Source organism: Lepidochelys olivacea (assembly GCF_965140295.1).
Source record: "Lepidochelys olivacea isolate rLepOli2 genome assembly, chromosome: 1".
NCBI classification, from domain to species: Eukaryota; Metazoa; Chordata; order Testudines; family Cheloniidae; genus Lepidochelys; species Lepidochelys olivacea.
In genome coordinates this window covers 263,647,913-263,669,939 of record NC_140411.1, presented here as the reverse complement: position 1 = coordinate 263,669,939, position 22,027 = coordinate 263,647,913, and the positions used below count along the sequence as shown (strand labels likewise).

Here is a 22,027-nt window from a genome sequence, read left to right as displayed (position 1 = left end):
GAATTGGCGGCTGTGATTGCAGAGCCACTGGCCATTATCTTTGAAAACTCATGGCGAACCGGGGAAGTCCCGGATGACTGGAAAAAGGCTAATGTAGTGCCAATCTTTAAAAAAGGGAAGAAGGAGGATCCTGGGAACTACAGGCCAGTCAGCCTCACCTCAGTCCCTGGAAAAATCATGGAGCAGGTCCTCAAAGAATCAATCCTGAAGCACTTGCATGAGAGGAAAGTGATCAGGAACAGCCAGCATGGATTCACCAAGGGAAGGTCATGCCTGACTAATCTAATCGCCTTTTATGATGAGATTACTGGTTCTGTGGATGAAGGGAAAGCAGTGGATGTATTGTTTCTTGACTTTAGCAAAGCTTTTGACACGGTCTCCCATAGTATTCTTGTCAGCAAGTTAAGGAAGTATGGGCTGGATGAATGCACTATAAGGTGGGTAGAAAGCTGGCTAAATTGTCGGGCTCAACGGGTAGTGATCAATGGCTCCATGTCTAGTTGGCAGCTGGTATCAAGTGGAGTGCCCCAAGGGTCGGTCCTGTGGCCGGTTTTATTCAATATCTTCATAAATGATCTGGAGGATGGTGTGGATTGCACTCTCAGCAAATTTGCGGATGATACTAAACTGGGAGGAGGAGTAGATACGCTGGAGGGGAGGGATAGGCTACAGAAGGACCTAGACCAATTGGAAGATTGGGCCAAAAGGAATCTGATGAGGTTCAATAAGGATAAGTGCAGGGTCCTGCACTTAGGACGGAAGAACCCAATGCACAGCTACAGACTAGGGACCGAATGGCTAGGCAGCAGTTCTGCAGAAAAGGACCTAGGGGTGACAGTGGACGAGAAGCTGGATATGAGTCAGCAGTGTGCCCTTGTTGCCAAGAAGGCCAATGGCATTTTGGGATGTATAAGTAGGGGCATAGCGAGCAGATCGAGGGACGTGATCGTCCCCCTCTATTCGACATTGGTGAGGCCTCATCTGGAGTACTGTGTCCAGTTTTGGGCCCCACACTTCAAGAAGGATGTGGATAAATTGGAGAGAGTCCAGCGAAGGGCAACAAAAATGATTAGGGGACTGGAACACATGAGTTATGAGGAGAGGCTGAGGGAGCTGGGATTGTTTAGCCTGCAGAAGAGAAGAATGAGGGGGGATTTGATAGCTGCTTTCAACTACCTGAAAGGGGGTTCCAAAGAGGATGGCTCTAGACTGTTCTCAATGGTAGCAGATGACAGAACGAGGAGTAATGGTCTCAAGTTGCAGTGGGGGAGGTTTAGATTGGATATTAGGAAAAACTTTTTCACTAAGAGGGTGGTGAAACACTGGAATGCGTTACCTAGGGAGGTGGTAGAATCTCCTTCCTTAGAGGTTTTTAAGGTCAGGCTTGACAAAGCCCTGGCTGGGATGATTTAACTGGGAATTGGTCCTGCTTTGAGCAGGGGGTTGGACTAGATGACCTTCTGGGGTCCCTTCCAACCCTGATATTCTATGATTCTAAACAAGGACTTGCTTGCCTTGCTCATGAACTTGAGAGAGGGAGAGACTCATACACAGCCAGTTAGAACAGACTACTGAAAGTGAAACAGTTTTACAGTTAACTCTGCAGTATGAAACCCTACCCCTACTTTTCAATTGGCTGGGTGATCACTGCAGACTCTGATGTGGGGGAGGGGGAGAGCCAGGGCTCTCTGCATAAATTCTCCAAGGAGGAGTCAGCCTCACTCTACTGAGGTTTTGAGCTGCAAAGGATCTTGAAAGCACCAAGGACCTAGTTGGAGCTGCTTTCCCTGCTTGTTTGTGCAAGCAAGAACGTGCTTGATACTTGGAGCTCTTCCCCACACTCCTGTGGATCAGCTTCCATACAACTCCTCTCTCTTCTGTCCCCTCCTGTTTGGAAGACACATTTGCTATTTTAATAGGAGCATGGATCAAATCAAGTTGACTAAGCCTGGCAGAGCTCATGCAGATACTTCACACTTGAAGAACCAACAACAAAGAAGAAGCGCTTCAGAGGAGATCTGCAGGTATGTTGGGGAATAGGGTAATCAGTTGGTAATCGCAGCATGTTTAATAGGAGCTCTAATTTTCTGTTTAAAAATACTTGTGAAACTTGCATGCAGAAGAGACTGCATGTTTTTGTTTGCTAATATTTGCACATTTCAATCTGGGATAGAAGAACACAGATTTGCAACCAAAATGACAAGATGCTGCACTTCCCCTGCCCTCCCCCTGTATGAAACCTTAAAGTGCCTTGATTTTGCCCCCGTTGGAAAATTGACATTTTTGTTTAAAGTGGTTTCACTGCAAAATGATTGTTCCCGCACATACTGCGAGGGGAGAACAGGGTTTGCTTTTTCACTGACCACTGCTGAACTTGACCTTTTCTGCTCATTTGAGTTCACCCGCAGGCACCACATACATGCATCCTGTATCATCCCATGGTCAGCTGCAAAAGTTTGGCCAGTATGTGTTTGTGCAGTAAGTCTTAACTATGGATGGAGCGAAGCTGCATGGTTCAGTGCCAAAGCTGGACTTCCCCTAAAATTTGAGAGTATTTGGATCTGGAGTTTTGGCTCTGATCATTGTACGATGGAGCAAGCTCAAGCTGCACAGTTTGGATCCTGTTTCAGTTTTAAAAGAGAGATTTTTCAACAGCAGTGACACCCAGTGAAAAGCCAGAGAACTGCTCCTTCCGTTAATATTAAACAGTAGTTCATAAGCCAGTGGTGGTGTTGAACCTACAGTCTCACTGAAGAGTATCATTGCTTTCATCCTTGTGTTTTGTTTTATCTCTGAACCCTAGTGGAGAATTATAGACTTGTGGTTCCAACTGGCCCCTGGCTCCCTCATGCTTTATATGGGGGCGAGGGGTTTCAGATCCTTGCTCAGTAGTAAACTGATATTTGGCAGGGACTGTAAGTGAAGGTGCCGTGGTAGTATACACTGCACTTGGGGCTTAAGGGAAAAGAGAATCTTGTATACAGTGCCCTCCTAACAGTTAAATAAGCTACTTAAAGGTAGGGTGTCAGCTGGGATTCCGGTGAGGGTGAAAAGGGGTGAACTGTGGGGGGAGAAGAGAGGCGGTACCCTAGACACGCAGTTCACAAGCATAAAATGCCAAAATGAATCCTCCAAAAATCTAGAATAGTGATCAGAAGTGTGAATTGTGTATTTTCCTTGCTATTCTGTAAATTGCCTCTTCACCTGGGGCCAGTCACCCTCCTCCCATCTGTCTAGTGTATCTGTCACCTTTGAACTTGTTGGGACTCTACAAACACAATATTTCTAACAAAATGCATCAAGCTGCATTTATATGGGGGCAAGGGTGTCAGATCCTTGCTCAGTCATTAACTGAATTGCAGGAACATCTTGAACATATAAACCGGAGCTGGAAATCGCTCCAGAACAATATTGGCATTTCTGCTCCTAGGAAGAACCAGGAAACTGAGAAGCATCCATGAAATTGAAAAATATCTTTGTAATGTTACAACCTATTTCCTCCTTTCTCCTTCTCTAAATGGGATTCTACAAAATAAAAAAAAGTGCCTTTAACGAAAAAGAAATCCGCTTTGAGCAAAACAGCTAGACAGATTTCTTTTCCATAACTGAAATGGTTTTAGTGTCAGTTTGAGTTTTGTGTAGTGAGTTCTTATTTTATCTTGCCCAGTTCATCCTGCCCCAGTGATTATTGCTAGCATTAACCTATTTTAAGATTCTATCCTGCCTCCCATCATGGTAGTATCTTAGCACTTTCCACATAAAAATGAGTCGCAATAGCGAAGTCTCGAGTGGATTTCATGGAGACTCGGGCACTTCTCTTTTTGGGTAACTTTGCTTGGGGTAGGGTTTTTTATTTTTTTTATATATATATGTTTTATTAACTTCCTCTTCTTTTCTGTGATGGTACGGGTTTACTGGGTAGAAGGTGGTGTTGGTGCTGCTTAAGTTTGGTGATGATATTCCATTTTAGACCCCTACCCTTGGGGTCTCCAAACAATTGTTCATGTTCCGAATGGATCCCTGAGGTTTGCACCATTCTTGTCATTTGTCCTCCTTGCCCTTTACTGAGATGCGAGCCCCTTCTTTGCCTACAGGGACAATGTGTGGCACTCCTTGTCTCCAGAGGCTCCGTGCTGTGCCTTGGCGCCATTGCTTGGCGCGAACTCCTAGATAAAGAGACAGAGAGAGGGTGGCTCAGATCATCACAGGTCTCCCACAGGGCAGGGCAGAGCAGTGATCTCTAAGCCACCAGCCCAAGCAGATATGTTTTTAACCATATAAGTCTTAGCTGTTTCGTTATTTTGCTGAAGGGCTGACTAATAATTTAGCTTTTGCTTTTGCAGATGTTATTACTTTTATGGATATTTTATTAACTCTAATCCCTTTTCATTATTCTCTGCCCAACAGAAGTAACATGATTGCTCTAGATAAATCTATGGCGGATCGCCTAGAGGCTTTGGAAGGAAGATTCAGGTAAGTGGGGAGGTTCAGGCCTCGATGACAGTGAAAAATATTGTGACTCCTTCTTAAATAACTACTATAGAAAAGAAGTCTTGAAAGTTTCCAGTTGTGGTTTTCTCTTCACCAAGTTTACAGAGTGCTTGTGGGTGTTGATACTAAAATATCAACATGCCCAGTGATAGGACTAGTTCCATTTCTCCAGCTTGGCATCTCTCTCCGTCAATGGGGGTTGTGCGAACGGAAAGCCTGCACAGTTGTTGTATGGTTCTTTCCACCAGTCCAGGGAGTGTTTGACACTGGAGGGTCAGGTCCAGAGGCTGCTACCAACTTCAATTTGTCTTGAAGGGCAAATCTGACAGTGTGATGTAACACCACAGCCTTATTTTGCCATATGATTGGCATCTTGAAATCATGTCATGGTGTGACGCAATATGATGACTTTGATTCCATTCCAAAGAATTTTCTAGGTAAGTAATACCCCCTTGCACATCAGCAGGACAGAGGATAAAGCCACCCAGTCTGTTACAGTAAGGGCAGGTAGTAAACTTATTTTTGGCAGGGACTGTGAGTGCAGCTGCTGTGGTACCATACACTGCTCTTGGGGCTAGAGGGAAGGGAGAATCTTGTATACAGTGCCCTCCTAACAGTTAATTAAGGGGTGGCTTGGACAAGCTTCTAAAGGGAAGGGTGGCAGCTAGGATTCTGGTGAGGGTGAAAAGGGGTGAACTGTGGGGGGAGAAGAGAGGCGGTACCCTAGACATGCAGTTCACAAGCATAAAATGCTAAAATGAATCCTCCGAAAAGATCTAGAATAGTGATCAGAAGTGTGAATTGTGTATTTTCCTTGCTATTCTGTAAATTGCCTCTTCACCTGGGGCCAGTCACCCTCCTCCCATCTGTCTAGTGCATCTGTCACCTTTGAACTTGTTGGGACTCTACAAACACAATATTTCTAACAAAATGCATCAAGCTGCATTTATATGGGGGTGAGGGGTGTCGGATCCTTGCTCAGTCATTAACTGAATTGCAGGAACATCTTGAACATATAAACCGGAGCTGGAAATCGCTCCAGAACAATATTGGCATTTCTGCTCCTAGGAAGAACCAGGAAACTGAGAAGCATCCATGAAACTGAAAAATATCTTTGTAATGTTACAACCTATTTCCTCCTTTCTCCTTCTCTAAATGGGATTCTACAAAATAAAAAAAAGTGCCTTTAACGAAAAAGAAATCCGCTTTGAGCAAAACAGCTAGACAGATTTCTTTTCCATAACTGAAATGGTTTTAGTGTCAGTTTGAGTTTTGTGTAGTGAGTTCTTATTTTATCTTGCCCAGTTCATCCTGCCCCAGTGATTATTGCTAGCATTAACCTATTTTAAGATTCTATCCTGCCTCCCATCATGGTAGTATCTTAGCACTTTCCACATAAAAATGAGTCGCAATAGCGAAGTCTTGAGTGGATTTCATGGAGACTCGGGCACTTCTCTTTTTGGGTAACTTTGCTTGGGGTAGGGTTTTTTATTTTTTTATATATATGTTTTATTAACTTCCTCTTCTTTTCTGTGATGGTACGGGTTTACTGGGTAGAAGGTGGTGTTGGTGCTGCCGCTCTTATGTTGGGAAGGCTTCTAATGAGTTAACTGTCAGCCCCGATACATCTGTGCCCTACAAAGGTGAAAGTGAGGCTCCCCAGGGCAAGCTCACAAATTTGGATGGAACCAAGAAGGAACAATTGGTGAAATCTGTGGAAGACAAACTTAGATAAGTTTGGTGATATGAAATTTTATTCCATTTTAGACCCCTACCCTTGGGGCCTACAACCAATTGTTCATGTTCGTAATGGATCCCTGAGGTTTGCACCGTTCTTGTCATTTGTCCTCCTTGCCATTTACTGAGACGCGAGCCCCTTCTTTGCCTAGAGGGACAATGTGTGGCCCTCCTTGTCTCCAGAGGCTCCGTGCTGTGCCTTGGCGCCATTTCTTGGTGCTGACCCAGTGATGAGCTGTCAAAATCTTAACAACCGGTTCCCTCCTCACCCCACAAGGGGGTCGTTGCCCACCCCCGCCCCCCAGGACTCCTGCCCCATCCAACCCCCCCGTGTTCCTTGACACCCCCCCCAGAACTCCTGTCCCCTGACTGTCCCCAGAACCGGGCAGGAGGGTCTCGTGGGCCACCGTAGTGGGTGCCAACCCCACCCCTAAGAGCCAGAGGCGGGGGTGAGGTGGGGAGTCCCGGCGGTGCTTACCTGGGGCAACTCCCAGGAAGCATCCAACAGGTCCCTCTGGCTCCTAGGGGCGGGGGAGCGTAGCTAGGGGGGGAGTGGCCGCTCCCCCAACTGATCACATCAAAAGTGGCGCCTTAGGTGCCAGCTCCCTGGGTGCTCTGGGGCTGGAGCACCCACCGGCAGCTCCCCACCCCACGCCCGGCCCCAGCTCACCTCTGCTTCGCCTCCTCCGCTGAAGCCACCGCCCCGCTCTGCTTCTCCGTGCCCCGCTCTGCTTCTCCGCACCCCTCGGGCTTCCCGTGAATCAGCTGTTCGGCAGGAAGCCGGGGAGGACTGAGAAGCAGGCCGCAGCTTCCCACTCAGGCCGAGGGTGGCGGAGGTGAACTGGGGTGGGGAGCGGTCCCCCTGCACGCCCCTCTCCACGGGTTATCTGCTGCGGCGTGGGCCGCCCCCCGCCCTCCTCGCGCCCCACTCCCCCCCAGCTCACCTCTGCCTCCCTGGGCCTGAGCGGGAAGCTGCCGCTTGCTTCTCAGCCTGCCCCGGCTTCCTGCACGAACAGCTGATTCGCGGGAAGCCTGGGGGGGTTCAGAAGCAGAGCAGGGCGGCACGTTCAGGGGAGGAGGAGGAGCGGAGGTGAGCTGGGGTTGGGGGTGGGGCGGGGAGCTGCTGGTGGGTGCTCTGCACCCACCAAATTTTCCCCTTGTGTGCTCCAGGGCTGGAGCACCCGTGGAGACGGCGCCTAATGCGCCACTTTTGGCCGGTTAAATTTAGAAGCCCTTTTAGAACCGGTTGTCCCTCGCGGAACAACCGATTCTAAAAGGGCTTCTAAATTTAACAACCGGTTCTAGCGAACCGGCTCCAGCTCACCACTGTGCTGACCCCTAGAGAAAGAGACAGAGAGAGGGTGGCTAAGATCATCACAGGGCAGGGCAGAGCAGTGATCTCTAAGCCACCAGCCCAAGCAGATATGTTTTTAACCATATAAGTCTTGGCTGTTTCGTTTTTTTGCTGAAGGGCTGACTAATAATTTAGCTTTTGCTTTTGCAGATGTTATTACTTTTATGGATATTTTATTAACTCTAATCCCTTTTCATTATTCTCTGCCCAACAGAAGTAACATGAATGCTCTAGTTAAACCTATGGCGGATCGCCAAGAGGTTTTGGAAGGAAGATTCAGGTAAGTGGGGAGGTTCAGGCCTCGATGACAGTGAAAAATATTGTGACTCCTTCTTAAATATCTACTATAGAAAAGAAGTCTTGAAAGTTTCCAATTGTGGTTTTCTCTTCACCAAGTTTACAGAGTGCTTGTGGGTGTTGATACTAAAATATTGACATGCCCAGAGATTGGACTAGCTCCATTTCTCCTGCTGGGTATCTCTCTCCGTCAATGGGGGTTGTGCGAACGGAAAGCCTGCTCAGTTGTTGTGTGGTTCTTTCCACCAGTCCAGGGAATGTTTGACACTGGAGGGTCAGGTCCAGAGCTGCCACCAACTTCAATTTGTCTTGAAGGGCAAATCTGACAATGTGATGTAACACCACAGCCTTATTTTGCCATGTGATTGGCATCTTGAAATCATGTCATGGTGTGACGCAATATGATGACTTTGATTTCCATTCCAAAGAATTTTCTAAGTAAGTAATACCCCCTTGCACATCAGCAGGACAGAGGATAAAGCCACCCAGTCTGTTACAGTAAGGGCAGGTAGTAAACTTATTTTTGGCAGGGACTGTGAGTGCAGCTGTCGTGGTACCGTACACTGCTCTTGGGGCTAGAGGGAGGGGAGTATCTTTTATACAGTGCCCTCCTAACAGTTAATTAAGGGGTGGCTTGGACAAGTTCCTAAAGGGAAGGGTGTCAGCTAGGATTCTGGTGAGGGTGGAAAGGGGTGAATTGTGGGGGAGAGGAGAGAGGCGGTATCCTAGAGACACAGTTCACAAGCATAAAATGCCAAAATGAATCCTCCGAAAAGATCAAGAATAGTGATGAGCAAATTTCAAACAGGTTGGTTCCAATAAACACTCAAAAATAAAGATGTTTTTTGAGCCTTATCTGAACCCCATATAACTGGGTTGGAAATTCTGTGAGAACAGGTTTTGGTGTGAGATTTTCTGCAACTTCTGTGCCTGCTGAGGATGGCATTACAATGATAGCAGCCTCTCTCCATATCATTTTGGAGCTTTCAATCCCAGCTAGAAAAAGGAAATACAGAGGCAGCCAGGATGAGGGAAATAGCTAATGAATCTTTTTCAAACATGAAAGATTTTCTTAGAATTTTGTCAACTCAAGACTTGATTGATGTAGGACAAAGGTTCAGGTTGTTAACAGAAAGTGATCCATGATACAGAGATTGGAGCTCGATCCAAATTTTCCCCCAATTTCAGACCAATTTGGACAGGGGCCCCATCAGTGGCAGATTAAGCTTTGGTGGGTCCCTGGGCCAGACCAAGTGGGAACTCCCCACCCCTTCCTCCTGCAGTCCTCTGCCCCTCCTGCCAAGGAAATTCGGGCTCTCCCCGCTCCCCCCACAGGAGCGCTAGGCAAGTGGAGCATGTCGGGGCGTAGGTGTGCCCCTTTTCCAGGGCCCCCCAATTGGCCAGAGCCCCTGGGCGTGGGCCCCCTTGCCCCAGTGGCTAATCTGCCAGTGGGCACCATTTAAAGGGAGCAGGGAGGGCTTCTGCTCCTCCTCCCCCCCCCCCCACAGGTGTTGCTCCCAGCTTGTGCCCCTGGGGCAGGGAGTCAGTATTTTGTTTACAAACAGAGGCAAGATTAAGATAAGAAAGGGCTGGTGATTAGATCAAGGATCTGGAAGTCATTAATGAGCCTGTCAAACAGGAATCCCTCGGCAGGGGGTGTTGAAGAGAGAATGCAGGGGTCTCAGAAGAAATACAGTGAAGCCCTCTGAGCCAAGTTTACATTCAGAAAAGAGGGAAATTTGAGGGATGTATGTGAAAAGCAGGGGTCAAAACCCAGGGAAGGGATAGCAGTGTGGTATGGAGAAGTTTTCACTCTACCTGTGGTACTTATGTGGCCCCATCACCATAGTATCTGAGCACCTCACAATGTCTAACCTATTTCTCCTCATAGCCCTGGTGAGGTAGAGCAGTGCTGTTATCCCCATTGTACAGATCGGGCACTGAGGTCTTGTTTGGTCGGCAAAAGTTATGCCGCTTTAATTAAAACTGCTGTTGCATGTCCACACTAGCTCCTTGTGTCGATAGAGTGCATCCACACTTGGAACTCTTGCATCGACACAGAGCAGTGCACTATGGGTAGCGATCCCCTAGGCCCCAGCAAGTCTAAGCCAGTCCAGGCGACCCCATTAAATTGGGGTCACGACCCACTTTGGGGTCCTGACCCACAGTTAGAGAACTGCTAATCTAGTACATCTGTCACCTTTGAACTTGTTCGGAATCTACAAACACAACCTTTTGAACAACATCCATGAAGGTGCATGAAGACAGCAGCACAGAGGTCAGTGCTCAGGGAAAAGGGGATTGTCAGGAGGGAGGGACAAGCAATGTTGCTTGTCCATCAAATGATGTTTATTACCCAAGGTTATGACACACAGGACCTGAACCTGCTCCTAACAAAGTCAATGGGAGTTTTGATGTTGACATCAGTGGATGCTGGATCAGACCGTAGTTTATAATACACGTTATCTTTCTCCTATATATCTGGGCTAGCAAATCCCTGTAGTATCTAAATGAATCCCATCTTGTGCCTTGTGAGACAAATAATCATGTCATGACGTTACATCATTGTACGACAACATTGCATCCTTCTACTACAATGCAACAACATCACGTGAGGTGGCAGCAGCATCACAGCGTTGCAAGGCCATAAATACATCTGGGACAATAACTGTCATAAGAAAGGCCATACTGGGTCAGACCAAAGGTCCATCCAGCCCAGTATCCTGTCTACCGACAGTGGCCAATGCCAGGTGCCCCAGAGGGAGTGAACCTAACAGGTAATGATCAAGTGATCTCTCTCCTGCCATCCATCTCCACCCTCTGACAAACAGAGGCTAGGGACACCATTCCTTACCCATCCTGGCTAACAGCCATTAATGGACTTAACCCCCATGAATTTATCCAGTTCTCTTTTAACCCCTGTTATAGTCCTAGCCTTCACAACCTCCTCAGGCAAGGAGTTCCACAGGTTGACTGTGCGGTGCGTGAAGAAGAACTTCCTTTTATTTTTTTTAAACCTGCTGCCCATTAATTTCATTTGGTGGCCCCTAGTTCTTATATTATGGGAACAAGTAAATAACTTTTCCTTATTCACTTTCTCCACACCACTCATGATTTTATATACCTCTATTATATCCCCCCTGAGTCTCCTCTTTTCCAAGCTGAAAAGTCCTAGCCTCTTTAATCTCCTCTCATATGGGACCCGTTCCAAACCTCTAATCATTTTAGTTGCTCTTCTCTGCACCTTTTCTAATGCCAGTATATCTTTTTTGAGATGAGGAGACCACATCTGTATGCAGTATTCAAGATGTGGGCGCACCATGGATTTATATAAGGGCAATAAGATATTCTACGTCTTAGTCTCTATCCCTTTTTTAATGATTCCTAACATCCTGTTTGCTTTTTTGACTGCCGCTGCACACTGCGTGGACATCTTCAGAGAACTATCCACGATGACTCCAAGATTGTTTTCCTGATTAGCTGTAACTAAATTAGCCCCCATCATATTGTATATGTAGTTGGGGTTATTTTTTCCATTGTTCATTACTTTACATTTATCCACATTAAATTTCATTTGCCATTTTGTTGCCCAATCACTTAGTTTTTTGAGATTTTTTGAAGTTCTTCACAGTCTATTTTGGTCTTAACTATCTTGAGCAGTTTAGTATCATCTGCAAACTTTGTCATGCTGTGAGCTGGGCTTGAAGAAAAGTTGGGACTATCTCATAACTTGATTCTGGAATGGATGGCTAACCCTAGTCTTGCCTTGTGCATCATTGGTTGGTTGGTGATATTTATTTTGTCCGTGAATCAATTCCAGGGAACTTCCCAGAATGGTCAGCGCAGAAGAGTTTCATCAGAAGGAGGAAGAATGTGAAAAACTGAAGGAACAGAAAGGAGTCTTGGAGCAAAAGTAGGGGATTTGTAAATATTTCCTCCAGAGCTCATCTTTCTACAAAGAGCCTGATCCTTCTCCCAATGCTATAACCCCTCTGTGCCACCTTGGCAGCCGAAGTATCCCCTCCCCAGATTCTCAGCCTCCCTGGGGCATGTGTACTATTGGCTACAGTGAGATGGGGGATTATGGCAGTTCTGTGTCTGTCCCCGTGTCCAAGTGCAGATGAAAGAGGCAAGCTCTCAAGACAAAACCCAAGTGCTGTTTAGATCATGCTAGCTGCCACATGTGGAATATCGCTGTGAGAGTGATTTTTCCAGACAGAAGCTGGCACACCCGGATGCTTACTGGTCAGGGGAATATGAGTTTGGGGTTGGGAAGTGCAGAGTGGAGGTTGTGTGCTTGTGAATTACATGGCAATTCTTAAAGTATTTCAGGCTTATTATTAGTTATCTATGAATTAAAAGCCCATTAGTCTTGGTATGTGTCCTTTGTACCTAGCAGTTTCATTTTAAAATGAAGTTTTTAACTCCCTTCTGGCCCTAGATTGGACCTTGTCTTGGCCAATGCAATGGGAACCCATAAGTTCTCTGAGAATCTGAATGACCCCTGTCGATTATCAGCTGTGCTGGAGATGTACGACAAGCTCAGGACACATGAATGGGAGAAAGTCAAATGTGCTGCATGTGTCTCCACCTTTCCAATGACGTATGAAGACGGTAGCACCATAATTAAGGTTTGTTCCTGTTCATATCCTAGAACTCAAATGTATAAAGTCTTGAAAAAATAATAGCACTGTAGGAAACTAGATATGACCCAAGCACCTCTTGATGCCAACTGGCCGAGGATATAGGGGTACAGGGATCCCCTGGGTTCATCAAAAGAATGTCATGTATGGTCTCTAATGAAAGCCTGTCACGTGACATGTGACATCAGAATCATTGTAAAAGGTATGTATGGAGAATGTGTGAGGAGTTAAGTATATCTGCTGAAAATTAGGTTCTGTAGGACTGGTAGTTGAAGGCATGTCACTCAAATGTAGCGCACCATGAGACAAACTGTCCAGACAGGAGGAAGGAGATACTTACCTGTCCAGTTTTCAAATTAATTCCAGTATCATCAGTAGCAGACTCCACTCCGAAGCCTCCCTGAACAGGTGGTTCATGCTCCCCCCGTGTTGACTACTCAGTTGTTAGCTCTTATTTTCCAGCCCAGCAGGGCCTATGGAATGTCATGGAGACCAACCTAATGGTGCTGCACAGTCCTGGCATTCAGACGAGCAGGTTCAATTTCTTGTTGCCATTTCTCACTCCAACTAGGCATCAGCTGGGAGTGTTGCAGCATCTTGTCTGGTTTCCTTGTGACTAGTGCTCTGCCGTGCCACTTAGGAGACCTAGCTTTGATTTCTAATTATTGCTCCAACGCTGGGTGTATTGGGGAAAAATCATCACTGTGCAATTAAGAGGACAGCACAGGTGCACAGAAATGGAGTGACTGCTGTCCGAAATGTCTGCACTGCTTGTGCCAGTGGGAGGTGCCCACACTGGCCCTCACTTAATTGATTAACCTCCACAGATGACTGCGATAGTTTCAATCCCTGACAGCTGTCTGAAGCATTTTTGCACTTGGATTCAAGGTGCATTTATGTTGGTTGAGGGATGTTACGGTTGAATGACCTCTCTACTGCAGATGAGGTTTAAGTCTTGTATGTACTGTACGTACTGCTTCTAATTTGATCCTCATCGGTATTTACAGTGATCTATTGTTATCTTTGCACTGCAGGCTGTGTTTTCCAAATGTGAAGAAGAGCTGCCACAAAGAACAGATCAAATCTTTGAACTCCTTGAGATTCCAGTTTCAAAGAAAACTACAAGCTTCTTTGACAGCCAACAGGTATTTAACATTATAGCACAGTAGGACTTGGGTAGCAGCGGGAAGCTGGGTAACCTGTTTAGATCTGCCACCTCTCTACCGCCTTATTCACAAAAGGGAAATATATCAAGTGTCCCACAGTTGCTCAACCTGGTTCAGCACCACCAGTGTGAACGATGCTGGAAGCCCTAATGTAGACAGGCAGCTACAATGGAAATAACCTGAGCTAAATTGTGAGATGTGCAGGAGAGGCAGAGCAGAGGGGAGAACTGTGATTCCTTTATATTTGTAATTGATGTGATAGAAGAATGGCTGAGTCATATGTAGTATGGTAGGTCACATGACTGAGAGACACTAATTCTGTCATTGACTGGCTGGAATGCACTTACAAGAGTTAAAAATGTCCTTTCAACCCCATGTCCCAGTCTGGACATTTGCCCGAACCCTTGGTGCTGGAAGTTTCCAAATCACAGTTGGACCAATAACCAGGAAGTGGATTATTCCCATTTCATATCAGCTAACTCAGGCTGTTTTGTTCTTTGTTTGGTTTGTGGTTGACCCCTGGGCTGACAGGAGAGATAAAGAATCACCTTAAAAATCTCTATTTTAACTATGGAGAAGACTGTTACCGAGACAAGATTCGCGTGAGTAAATACCAAGCCTGGGAAGGGGGTTCCATTTCCAAACATGTCTGTGAAACTCACGGTATTAAAAGTCACACCACTGAGTTCTGTGCTGTATCGTTCACTTCTACCATGGGGGTGGGATTCACCAAACCCCAAGAATTTTCCTGTCCAGCTCCTCCCTTTTACTCCTCTTTCCACCCTCCCTCAAAGCTGACATTGTGGAAACCTCTCTGGCTGAGGAGCTCTGGGTGTTCCTCCCTTCACAGCCCACTGATACCACTCCTTACATCAGTCAGAAGGGGCTCATAGACTGTCTATATCTGGTTTCCATGTTGGGTCATGAGAGGTGGACATATACTACCTTGTGTTATGTGGAACTGGGAAAGCAGTAAGTGGGTGGAGCCCAAGTTTCAATAACCATATTCCAACTCTACAAAACCAGACTCTGTCCTGTTTCTTGTGGTAAAAGTCTATGTGGGCTGCAATAGAGCTGCTGCAATCACTTTGCAGCTCTTCTTTCTCCTGCCGCCTGCAAAGCTCTGCTTGGATATGGGGATCAAAGGCAGCCCATGGCTACTGGAATTATGCCAGGCCTTTGGTATGCTGAGCCCCAGAACCTAGAACTTCTCCGGATGGGAGATCAGAGAAAATAAAGGATCCTCAGACATGCCTTTCCCACTACCATCAGTTCTGGCTTAGGAATTCAGTTACTGATATTAATCCATATTTAGAAGCGGCAAAGTGAGTTAAAGGGTGGTAGTAGAGTCTGTTTAACAATTATCATAACACCACAGAGCACATAAGATAATAATCACTGTCCTTGCTTTATTTCAGCCTGCTCTTTCTCCTGATCTACAGACGTTTCAGCCACTTGTAAAGTTCACAGCAGAGTGCTACAAAATTTACTGTTTGTTGCTTCTTCAGAACCCGCCCATTAAAGCTGAGTGGCCCACAGAGGAAAGAATCCCAATCTCTTGCATGCAGCATGTGGACAATAAAAACATGGAGGATGGGATGCCATTAAACTTTCTGTGGCCGAAGCTGGTCTGTGGGGAAGAGCTAATTAGAAAGGGTGTAATCTATGATTAAAAGTAATGGCTGTTTGGAGTCAAATTATACCCCTGTGTCAAAAAGCAATAAAAAGCAAGTAAATCTGCAGCCTGGTGGTATGTGTCTTTTTTTTATCCAGCAAATGCCTGGGTTTCAGCTCTTGTAATTTAGCTTGGGGGGGGAGGGACACACAGGAGAGTGTAGGATTTACAAATAGGGTATTAAATGTTTCCAGATATCTCATGGAAAACATTTTTCTTAGACATACTTTTGCTCCTGCCTGTCTCAAATTGTAGGTACTTTTCATCCCTGATTACTTCCAAGTGTCATTTGCATGAAAACATAATCTCCCATTTTTAAATTATCTGCTGCTTATTCTCCATGGTTGGGAGTCACAGTCCACTGCATGTGACATTATCACAATGTATCTCTACAACAAACAGGATCATGCCTTCTGCTGGAGAATAAGCAGTGGGAGGAGATAAAGATGAGCTGTTAAGGAGCAAGTTTCTTGTTTGCATGAAAATGTCTTTAGTAATTAAGAATGAGGAAAGGGAAATATAAAGTTCCAGGACTCACTGAACTCACCAGGATCACAGAGATCAAAGGCTGAATATACATAAGTGACCAGTTGTAGTAGGTTTCAGAGTAACAGCCGTGTTAGTCTGTATTCACAAAAAGAAAAGGAGTACTTGTGGCACCTTAGAGACTAGTCTCTAAGGTGCCACAAGTACTCCTTTCCAGTTGTAGTAGATGTCAAAGGGTGATTGGAGCCCAGTAGAAATGCAGCCTCACCTCCTATCCGCCCATTACAGCCTAGCTGCTTCTCATGAAGTGCTAGGTTTAACTAATCCTTCCACCATCTGTAACATTTGGTCCCCTATTCCTCAAAAAGAAAAGGAGGACTTGTGGCACCTTAGAGACTAACAAATTTATTTGAGCATAAGCTTTCATGAGTCTCTAATTGGTTAGTCTCTAAGGTGCTACAAGTCCTCCTTTTCTTTTTGCGGATACAGACTAACACGGCTACTATTCTGTCCCCTATTCCTGCTTCTCTTCTTCATCCCCAGATTAGATAGGCTGGGCAGAGAGGAGAGTGTGGCTGCAAAGCTGCTATTATAAAGGCACAAACAATGCTCTCAGACCCACCGGCAGAAATAAAAAGTCACAAGGAGTTTCTGTAAAAGTTGTATTTTTTACTAATAGGGGGCGTACTGAGGGGGAAAACGGGGGTGTGGGAGGAGTAAGAGTGTGTGTGTGTGTGTGTGTATCAGAGAGAGAGAATCTCATAGCCCAGCCTCATCTCCCTGATCCAAAAGGGCAATATCCCACCAATGCTCTGGAGACCCTGCCAATATACCCGAGGGTCTTCCTAATCCCCAAATTGTGCTGACAGTTTAGCTCTGTGTTTGTGAGTAAGAATTTACCATCGTTAAGCAGCATTTGTACCAGAGTGACAAGTCAGGCCAAGTTCAATGTGTGGTGTGGTTTTTAAATAATTAAATCTAATTTATTCAATCATTTCAACCTTATTAAGAACAACATTCTGATTAATTCTAGGTCCTCCCTCCACAGCAATCAGCAACACTCAGTTGTCCCCTAAGAATCTGAACAGAGTCTGAGGTTACAAGAGGAAAATATATAATGGTTTGTACTCCTACTGCAGTGGATGGGTACCTAAGCCATGAGGTAAGTGGAGAAGTGGGATACCGGGAGGAAACACAAGGAGGAGGGTGCAACAGGAGAGGCCTCCCAATTCATACTGAGAAAGTAGGGCAATCGGCTAGTTATCATAGAATCATAAAATATCAGGGTTCAAAGGGACCTCAGGAGGTCATCTAGTCCAACCCCCTGCTCAAAGCGGGACCAATGCCCAATTAAATCATCCCAGCCAGGGCTTTGTCAAGCCTGACCTTAAAAACCTCTAAGGAAGGAGATATCACCACCTCCCTAGGTAACTCATTCTAGTGCTTCACCACCCTCCTAGTGAAAAAGTTTTTCCTAATATCCAACCTAAACCTCCCCCAGTGTAACTTGAGACCATTACTCCTTGTTCTGTCATCAGCTACCACTGAGAACAGTCTAGATCCATCCTCTTTGGCACCCACTTTCAGGTAGTTGAAAGCAACTATCAAATCCCCCCTCATTCTTCTTTTCTGCAGACTAAATAATTCCAGTTCCCTCAGCCTCTCCTTATAAATCATGTGCTCCAGCCCCCTAATAATTTTTCTTGCCCTCCGCTGGACTCTTTCCAATTTTTCCACATCCTTCTTGTAGTGTGGGGCCCAAAACTGGACACAGTACTCCAGATGAGGCCTCACCAATGCCGAATAGAGGGGAATGATCACGTCCCTCGATCTGCTGGCAATGCTGCTACTTATACAGCCCAAAATGCCAATAGCCTTCTTGACAACAAGGGCACACTGTTGACTCATATCCAGCTTCTTGTCCACTGTAACCCCTAGGTCCTTCTATGCAGAACTGCTGCCTAGCCATTTGGTCCCTAGTCTGTAGCGGTGCATGGGATTCTTTCATCCTAAGTGCAGGACTCTGCACTTGTCCTTGTTGAACCTCATCAGATTTCTTTTGGCCCAATCCTCTAATTTGTCTAGGTCCCTCTGTTATGCTTATACAAAGCACACGAGATCTTTTATAGGGGAGAAGGCAACACATCACATTTATTGAGAATATAGCAGTTAGCATATGCTTTTCAGTCACACATACACACACCATGCACACTGTCCCACCCGTCGATGTTATAGTTACCAGTCCAGATCAACCTAGTGGCCAGCTAGGTTGATCAGTGGTAGGGAGGAGCTGGGTTCCATTGGTCGTGACACGATGCTCCAGCGAAGTCTTGGCAGGATGAACCCAAAGTTTCATGGCAAGGCACCCGGTTTATATAGTGATTTTCCTTCACTGGGACCAATGAGTTTTGCTCCGTCCTGCTGTAATCAATTGTTGTTTGACGAGTGCTTGTTTTCTTAAATTGTCCTTCCCATTCTTTATCACAGTTATCTTGTCCCCATTGATAGGTGCCTGTCTCATCTTTAGAGTCGTCTATCTGCCCTCCTCTAACACTTCAATAGAAGCATGTTGCAGCCTCCAGGTGCTCTTGCCTTTGTCTCTGGTTCCTCCCTCAGACATCTGGTTCAGTGATGGCCTTCACATTTATCTCTTAACATGTACATTCCTCATTCACACACAAAACAGAATTAATTTACACGGAACAATTTGAACAGGAACATCAAATTGCAGTGAAAAAGAAAGACAATCATTGCATTCTTTTACTTACTTTAAAATGCTAAACATACAACAAATTGGTGGCCCTCAAAGGTCTGTGTCTGCCTTGAAATCAGTCCAGACACAGATTCTGGCTGATGTATTTCTACCAATGGCCCATTAGGCCGTTCCTTTCTGTTGTTCAAAAAGGGTGGCTGGCAGGATATGATCAAATCATACACCAATACATTTAATACATGCTACATTATTATTCTTTATCCTTCATTCTAAATTATATTAATACAAACATAAAATCTTACTACTACACCTCTGTATCCTATCCCTACCCTCCAGCATATCTACCACTCCTCCCAGTTTAGTGTCATCTGCAAACTTGCTGAGGGTGCAATCCATGCTATCCTCCAGATCATTAATGAAGATATTGAATAAAACCGGCCCCAGGACTGACCCTTGGGGCACTCTGCTTGATACCGGCTGCCAACTAGACATGGAGCCATTGATCACTACCCCTTGAGCCTGATGATCTAGCCAGCTTTCTATCCACCTTATAGTCCATTCATCCAGCCCATACTTCTTTAACTTGCTGGCAAGAATACTGTGGGAGACCGTATCAAAAGCTTTGCTAAAGTCAAGGAATAAGACGTCCACTGCTTTCCCCTCATCCACAGAGCCAGTTATCTCAGCATAGAAGGCAATTAGGTTAGTCAGGCATGACTTGCTCTTGGTGAGTCCATGCTAACTCTTCCTGATCACTTTCCTTTCCTCTAAGTGCTTCAAAATGGATTCCTTGAGGACCTGCTCCATGATTTATCTTAGGTGCCTGTACATGAATGCAAGAAGCCTGGGAAACAAGCCAGGAAGAATTGGAAGTCCTGGCACAGTCAAGGAACTATGATGTGATTGAAATAACAGAGACTGGGAGGGGTAACTCACATGACTGGAGCACTGTCATGGATGGGTATAAACTGTTCAGGAAGGACAGGTAGGGGGGAAAAGTTGGAGGAGTTGCACTGTATGTAAGAGAGCAGTATGCTTGCTCAGAGCTCCAGTATGAAACTGGAGAAAAGCCTGTTGAGAGTCTTTGGGTTAAGTTTAGAGGCGAGAGCAACAAGGATGATGTCGTGGTGGGCATCCAGTATAGACTACCAGACCAGGAGAAGGAGGTAGACTAGGCTTTCTTTGGACAACTAACAGAAGTTTCCAGATCACAGGCCCTGGTTCTCATGGGGGATTTCAATCACCCTGACATCTGCTGGGAGAGCAATACAGCAGTGCACAAACAATCCAGGAAGTTGTTGGAGAGTGTTGGGGACAACTTCCTGGTGCACGTTCTGGAGGAACCAACTAGGGGCCATGCTCCTCTTGACCTACTACTCACAAACAGGGAAGAATTGGTAGGGGAAGTAGAAATGGGTGGCAACCTGGGCAGCAGTGACCATGAGATGGTCAAGTTCAGGATTCTGACAAAAGGAAGAAAGGAGAGCAGCAGAATATGGACTCTGGACTTCAGAAATGCAGACTTTGAATCCCTCAGGGACTGATGGGCAGGATCCCCTGGGAGGCTAATCTGAGGGGGAAAGGAGTCCAAGAGAGCTGACTGTATTTTAAAGACACCTTTTTGAGGGCACAGGAACAAACCATCCCGGTGTGCAGAAATAATAGCAAATATGGCAGGCAACCAGCTTGGCTTAACAGAGAAATCTTTGGTGAGCTTAAACACAAAAAGGAAGTTTACAAGAAGTGTAAACTTGGACAGATGACTAGGGAGGAGTATAAAAATATTGCTCAAGCATCCAGGGGTGTAATCAGGAAGGCCAAAGCACAATTGGAGTTGCAACTAGCAGGGGATGTGAAGGGTGACAAGAAGGGTTTCTACAGGTATGTTAGCAACAAGAAGGTGGTCAGAGAAAGTGTGGGAGCCTTACTGAATGGGGGAGGCAATCTAGTGACAGAAGATGAGGAAAAAGCTGAAGTACTCAATCCTTTTTTTGCCTTGGTCTCCTGAGGTCTCTTCCAGCGCTAATCTTCTATGATCCTAAACAATCCAATGGCTTCATCCAAGCATTCCAAAGCGCTCCTCAGAGATTAATGAATTAAACATCACAAATACTGCTCTGAGGTAAATATTCTCCACGTTTTACTGATGGGAAGCTGCACCAGAGAGTGATAAATGCCCAGGGCCAAAACTTTCAAACTTGGGTACCTAAAATTAGGCAAAGCAGTGCACAGTTAGGCACCTAAGTGGCTTGATTTTCAATGTTGCTGTGCATCTATAACTCCTGCTGCGCCAATATGAGCTGTGGGAACTCCGCACCACTGAAAATGTTAGATGGCTAAATATGGATTCAGATGCCTAACCTTGGGTATGCACATTAGAGAATTTTGGTTGTGGTGACTTTGTATCAGGTCACACAGATCTTCTGACTTTCACTTTTGGGCATTAACCAGGGGCGCCATTTCAGATTTTGAGGGGGGAGGGGGGGCAACTTTAACCTTGATTCCTGGGGCTATTTTCTACTGCATCTAGTCCACAGTCACTTAAAAACTAGCCCCAAAGTAGCCCAATCTATTTATTTAAATTTTTTTTATCAACACTAAGGTCTATACCAGGGGTTGGCAACCTATGGCATGCGTGCCAAAGATGGCATGGGAGCTGATTTTTAGTGGCACGCTGCTGCCTGCCGGGTCCCAGCCCCCGGCCCTGCTCAGCCCGCTGTGGACCCCGGCAGGCAGCAGCGAGCCATTAAAAATCCTGCCCCCCGCCGCGGGAGCAGGGTGAAGAAGCTTGGTCCTGCTGGCTGTTGCTGCAGGGCAGGCAAGCTCCCCACTCCCCCGCCTCTTCCCCCAGCATGCTGGGTTCCTGCCCCACCTCCTCTCCCTCCCTGCCGCCGGTCAGCTGATGCCCTTGCGGGGCAGGGGGAGAAGCAGAGTCGCAGCGCGCTCACTGCTCGGGGAGGAGGTGGAGAAGAGGAGGGGACGGGGCCTTGGGAAAGGGGGCTGGATTCAGGGCATATCCACTCCAGCCCCCTGCCGTGAGCCACTCTGGGCAGGGGACTGGGAGCACCCCCATGACCCTAGCCCACACCCCCCTGCCCTGACCCCTGCACCCCCCCCACACCCCAGCCCTCTGCCCTGACCTCTGCACCCCCTCACACACACACCCAGTCCTCTGCCCTGATCACTGTGCCGCCCCCACACACAGTCCTCTGCCCTTACCCCTGCACCCCCCACACACCCCAGGCTCCTGCCCTGACCTCTGCATCCCCCCACGACCCCAGCCCTGACTCCTGCACCTCCTCACACACCCAGCCCCCCTACACCCTGTGCCCTGACTCTTGCACCCCCAACATTCCCACCCCCACCCTGAGCACCAAACGGGAGCTCCTGCACCCCTCCCACACACATTCCCACCTGCGCCCTCGCACCAAATGGGAGCTGCCCAGGTGAGCACTCCACACCCAA

At 46.5% G+C, this 22,027-nt stretch overlaps 1 protein-coding gene across 4 annotated transcripts; it reads left to right on the top strand.

The window, feature by feature from the left end:
• The first annotated feature begins 1,708 nt into the window (after positions 1-1,708).
• LOC311528561 (uncharacterized protein) lies at positions 1,709-15,430 on the top strand. Of its 4 annotated transcripts, none has more exons than XR_014713634.1 (8): positions 1,709-2,024; positions 4,408-4,473; positions 7,797-7,862; positions 11,700-11,792; positions 12,321-12,510; positions 13,557-13,667; positions 14,220-14,290; positions 15,107-15,154. XR_014713634.1 is itself a non-coding variant. In XM_084643772.1 (8 exons), exons 1-8 carry the CDS (start codon positions 1,924-1,926, stop codon positions 15,359-15,361), a joined length of 972 nt encoding a protein of 323 aa, XP_084499898.1. In that variant the 5' UTR covers positions 1,709-1,923; the 3' UTR covers positions 15,362-15,430. The 4 variants fall into 4 exon arrangements, 3 of the variants coding, with proteins under 3 accessions (XP_084499898.1, XP_084499899.1, XP_084499900.1); XM_084643772.1 differs by having other exon boundaries at positions 14,201-14,290; positions 15,107-15,430; XM_084643773.1 differs by lacking the exon at positions 4,408-4,473 and having other exon boundaries at positions 14,201-14,290; positions 15,107-15,430.
• Positions 15,431-22,027: the final 6,597 nt, after the last annotated feature.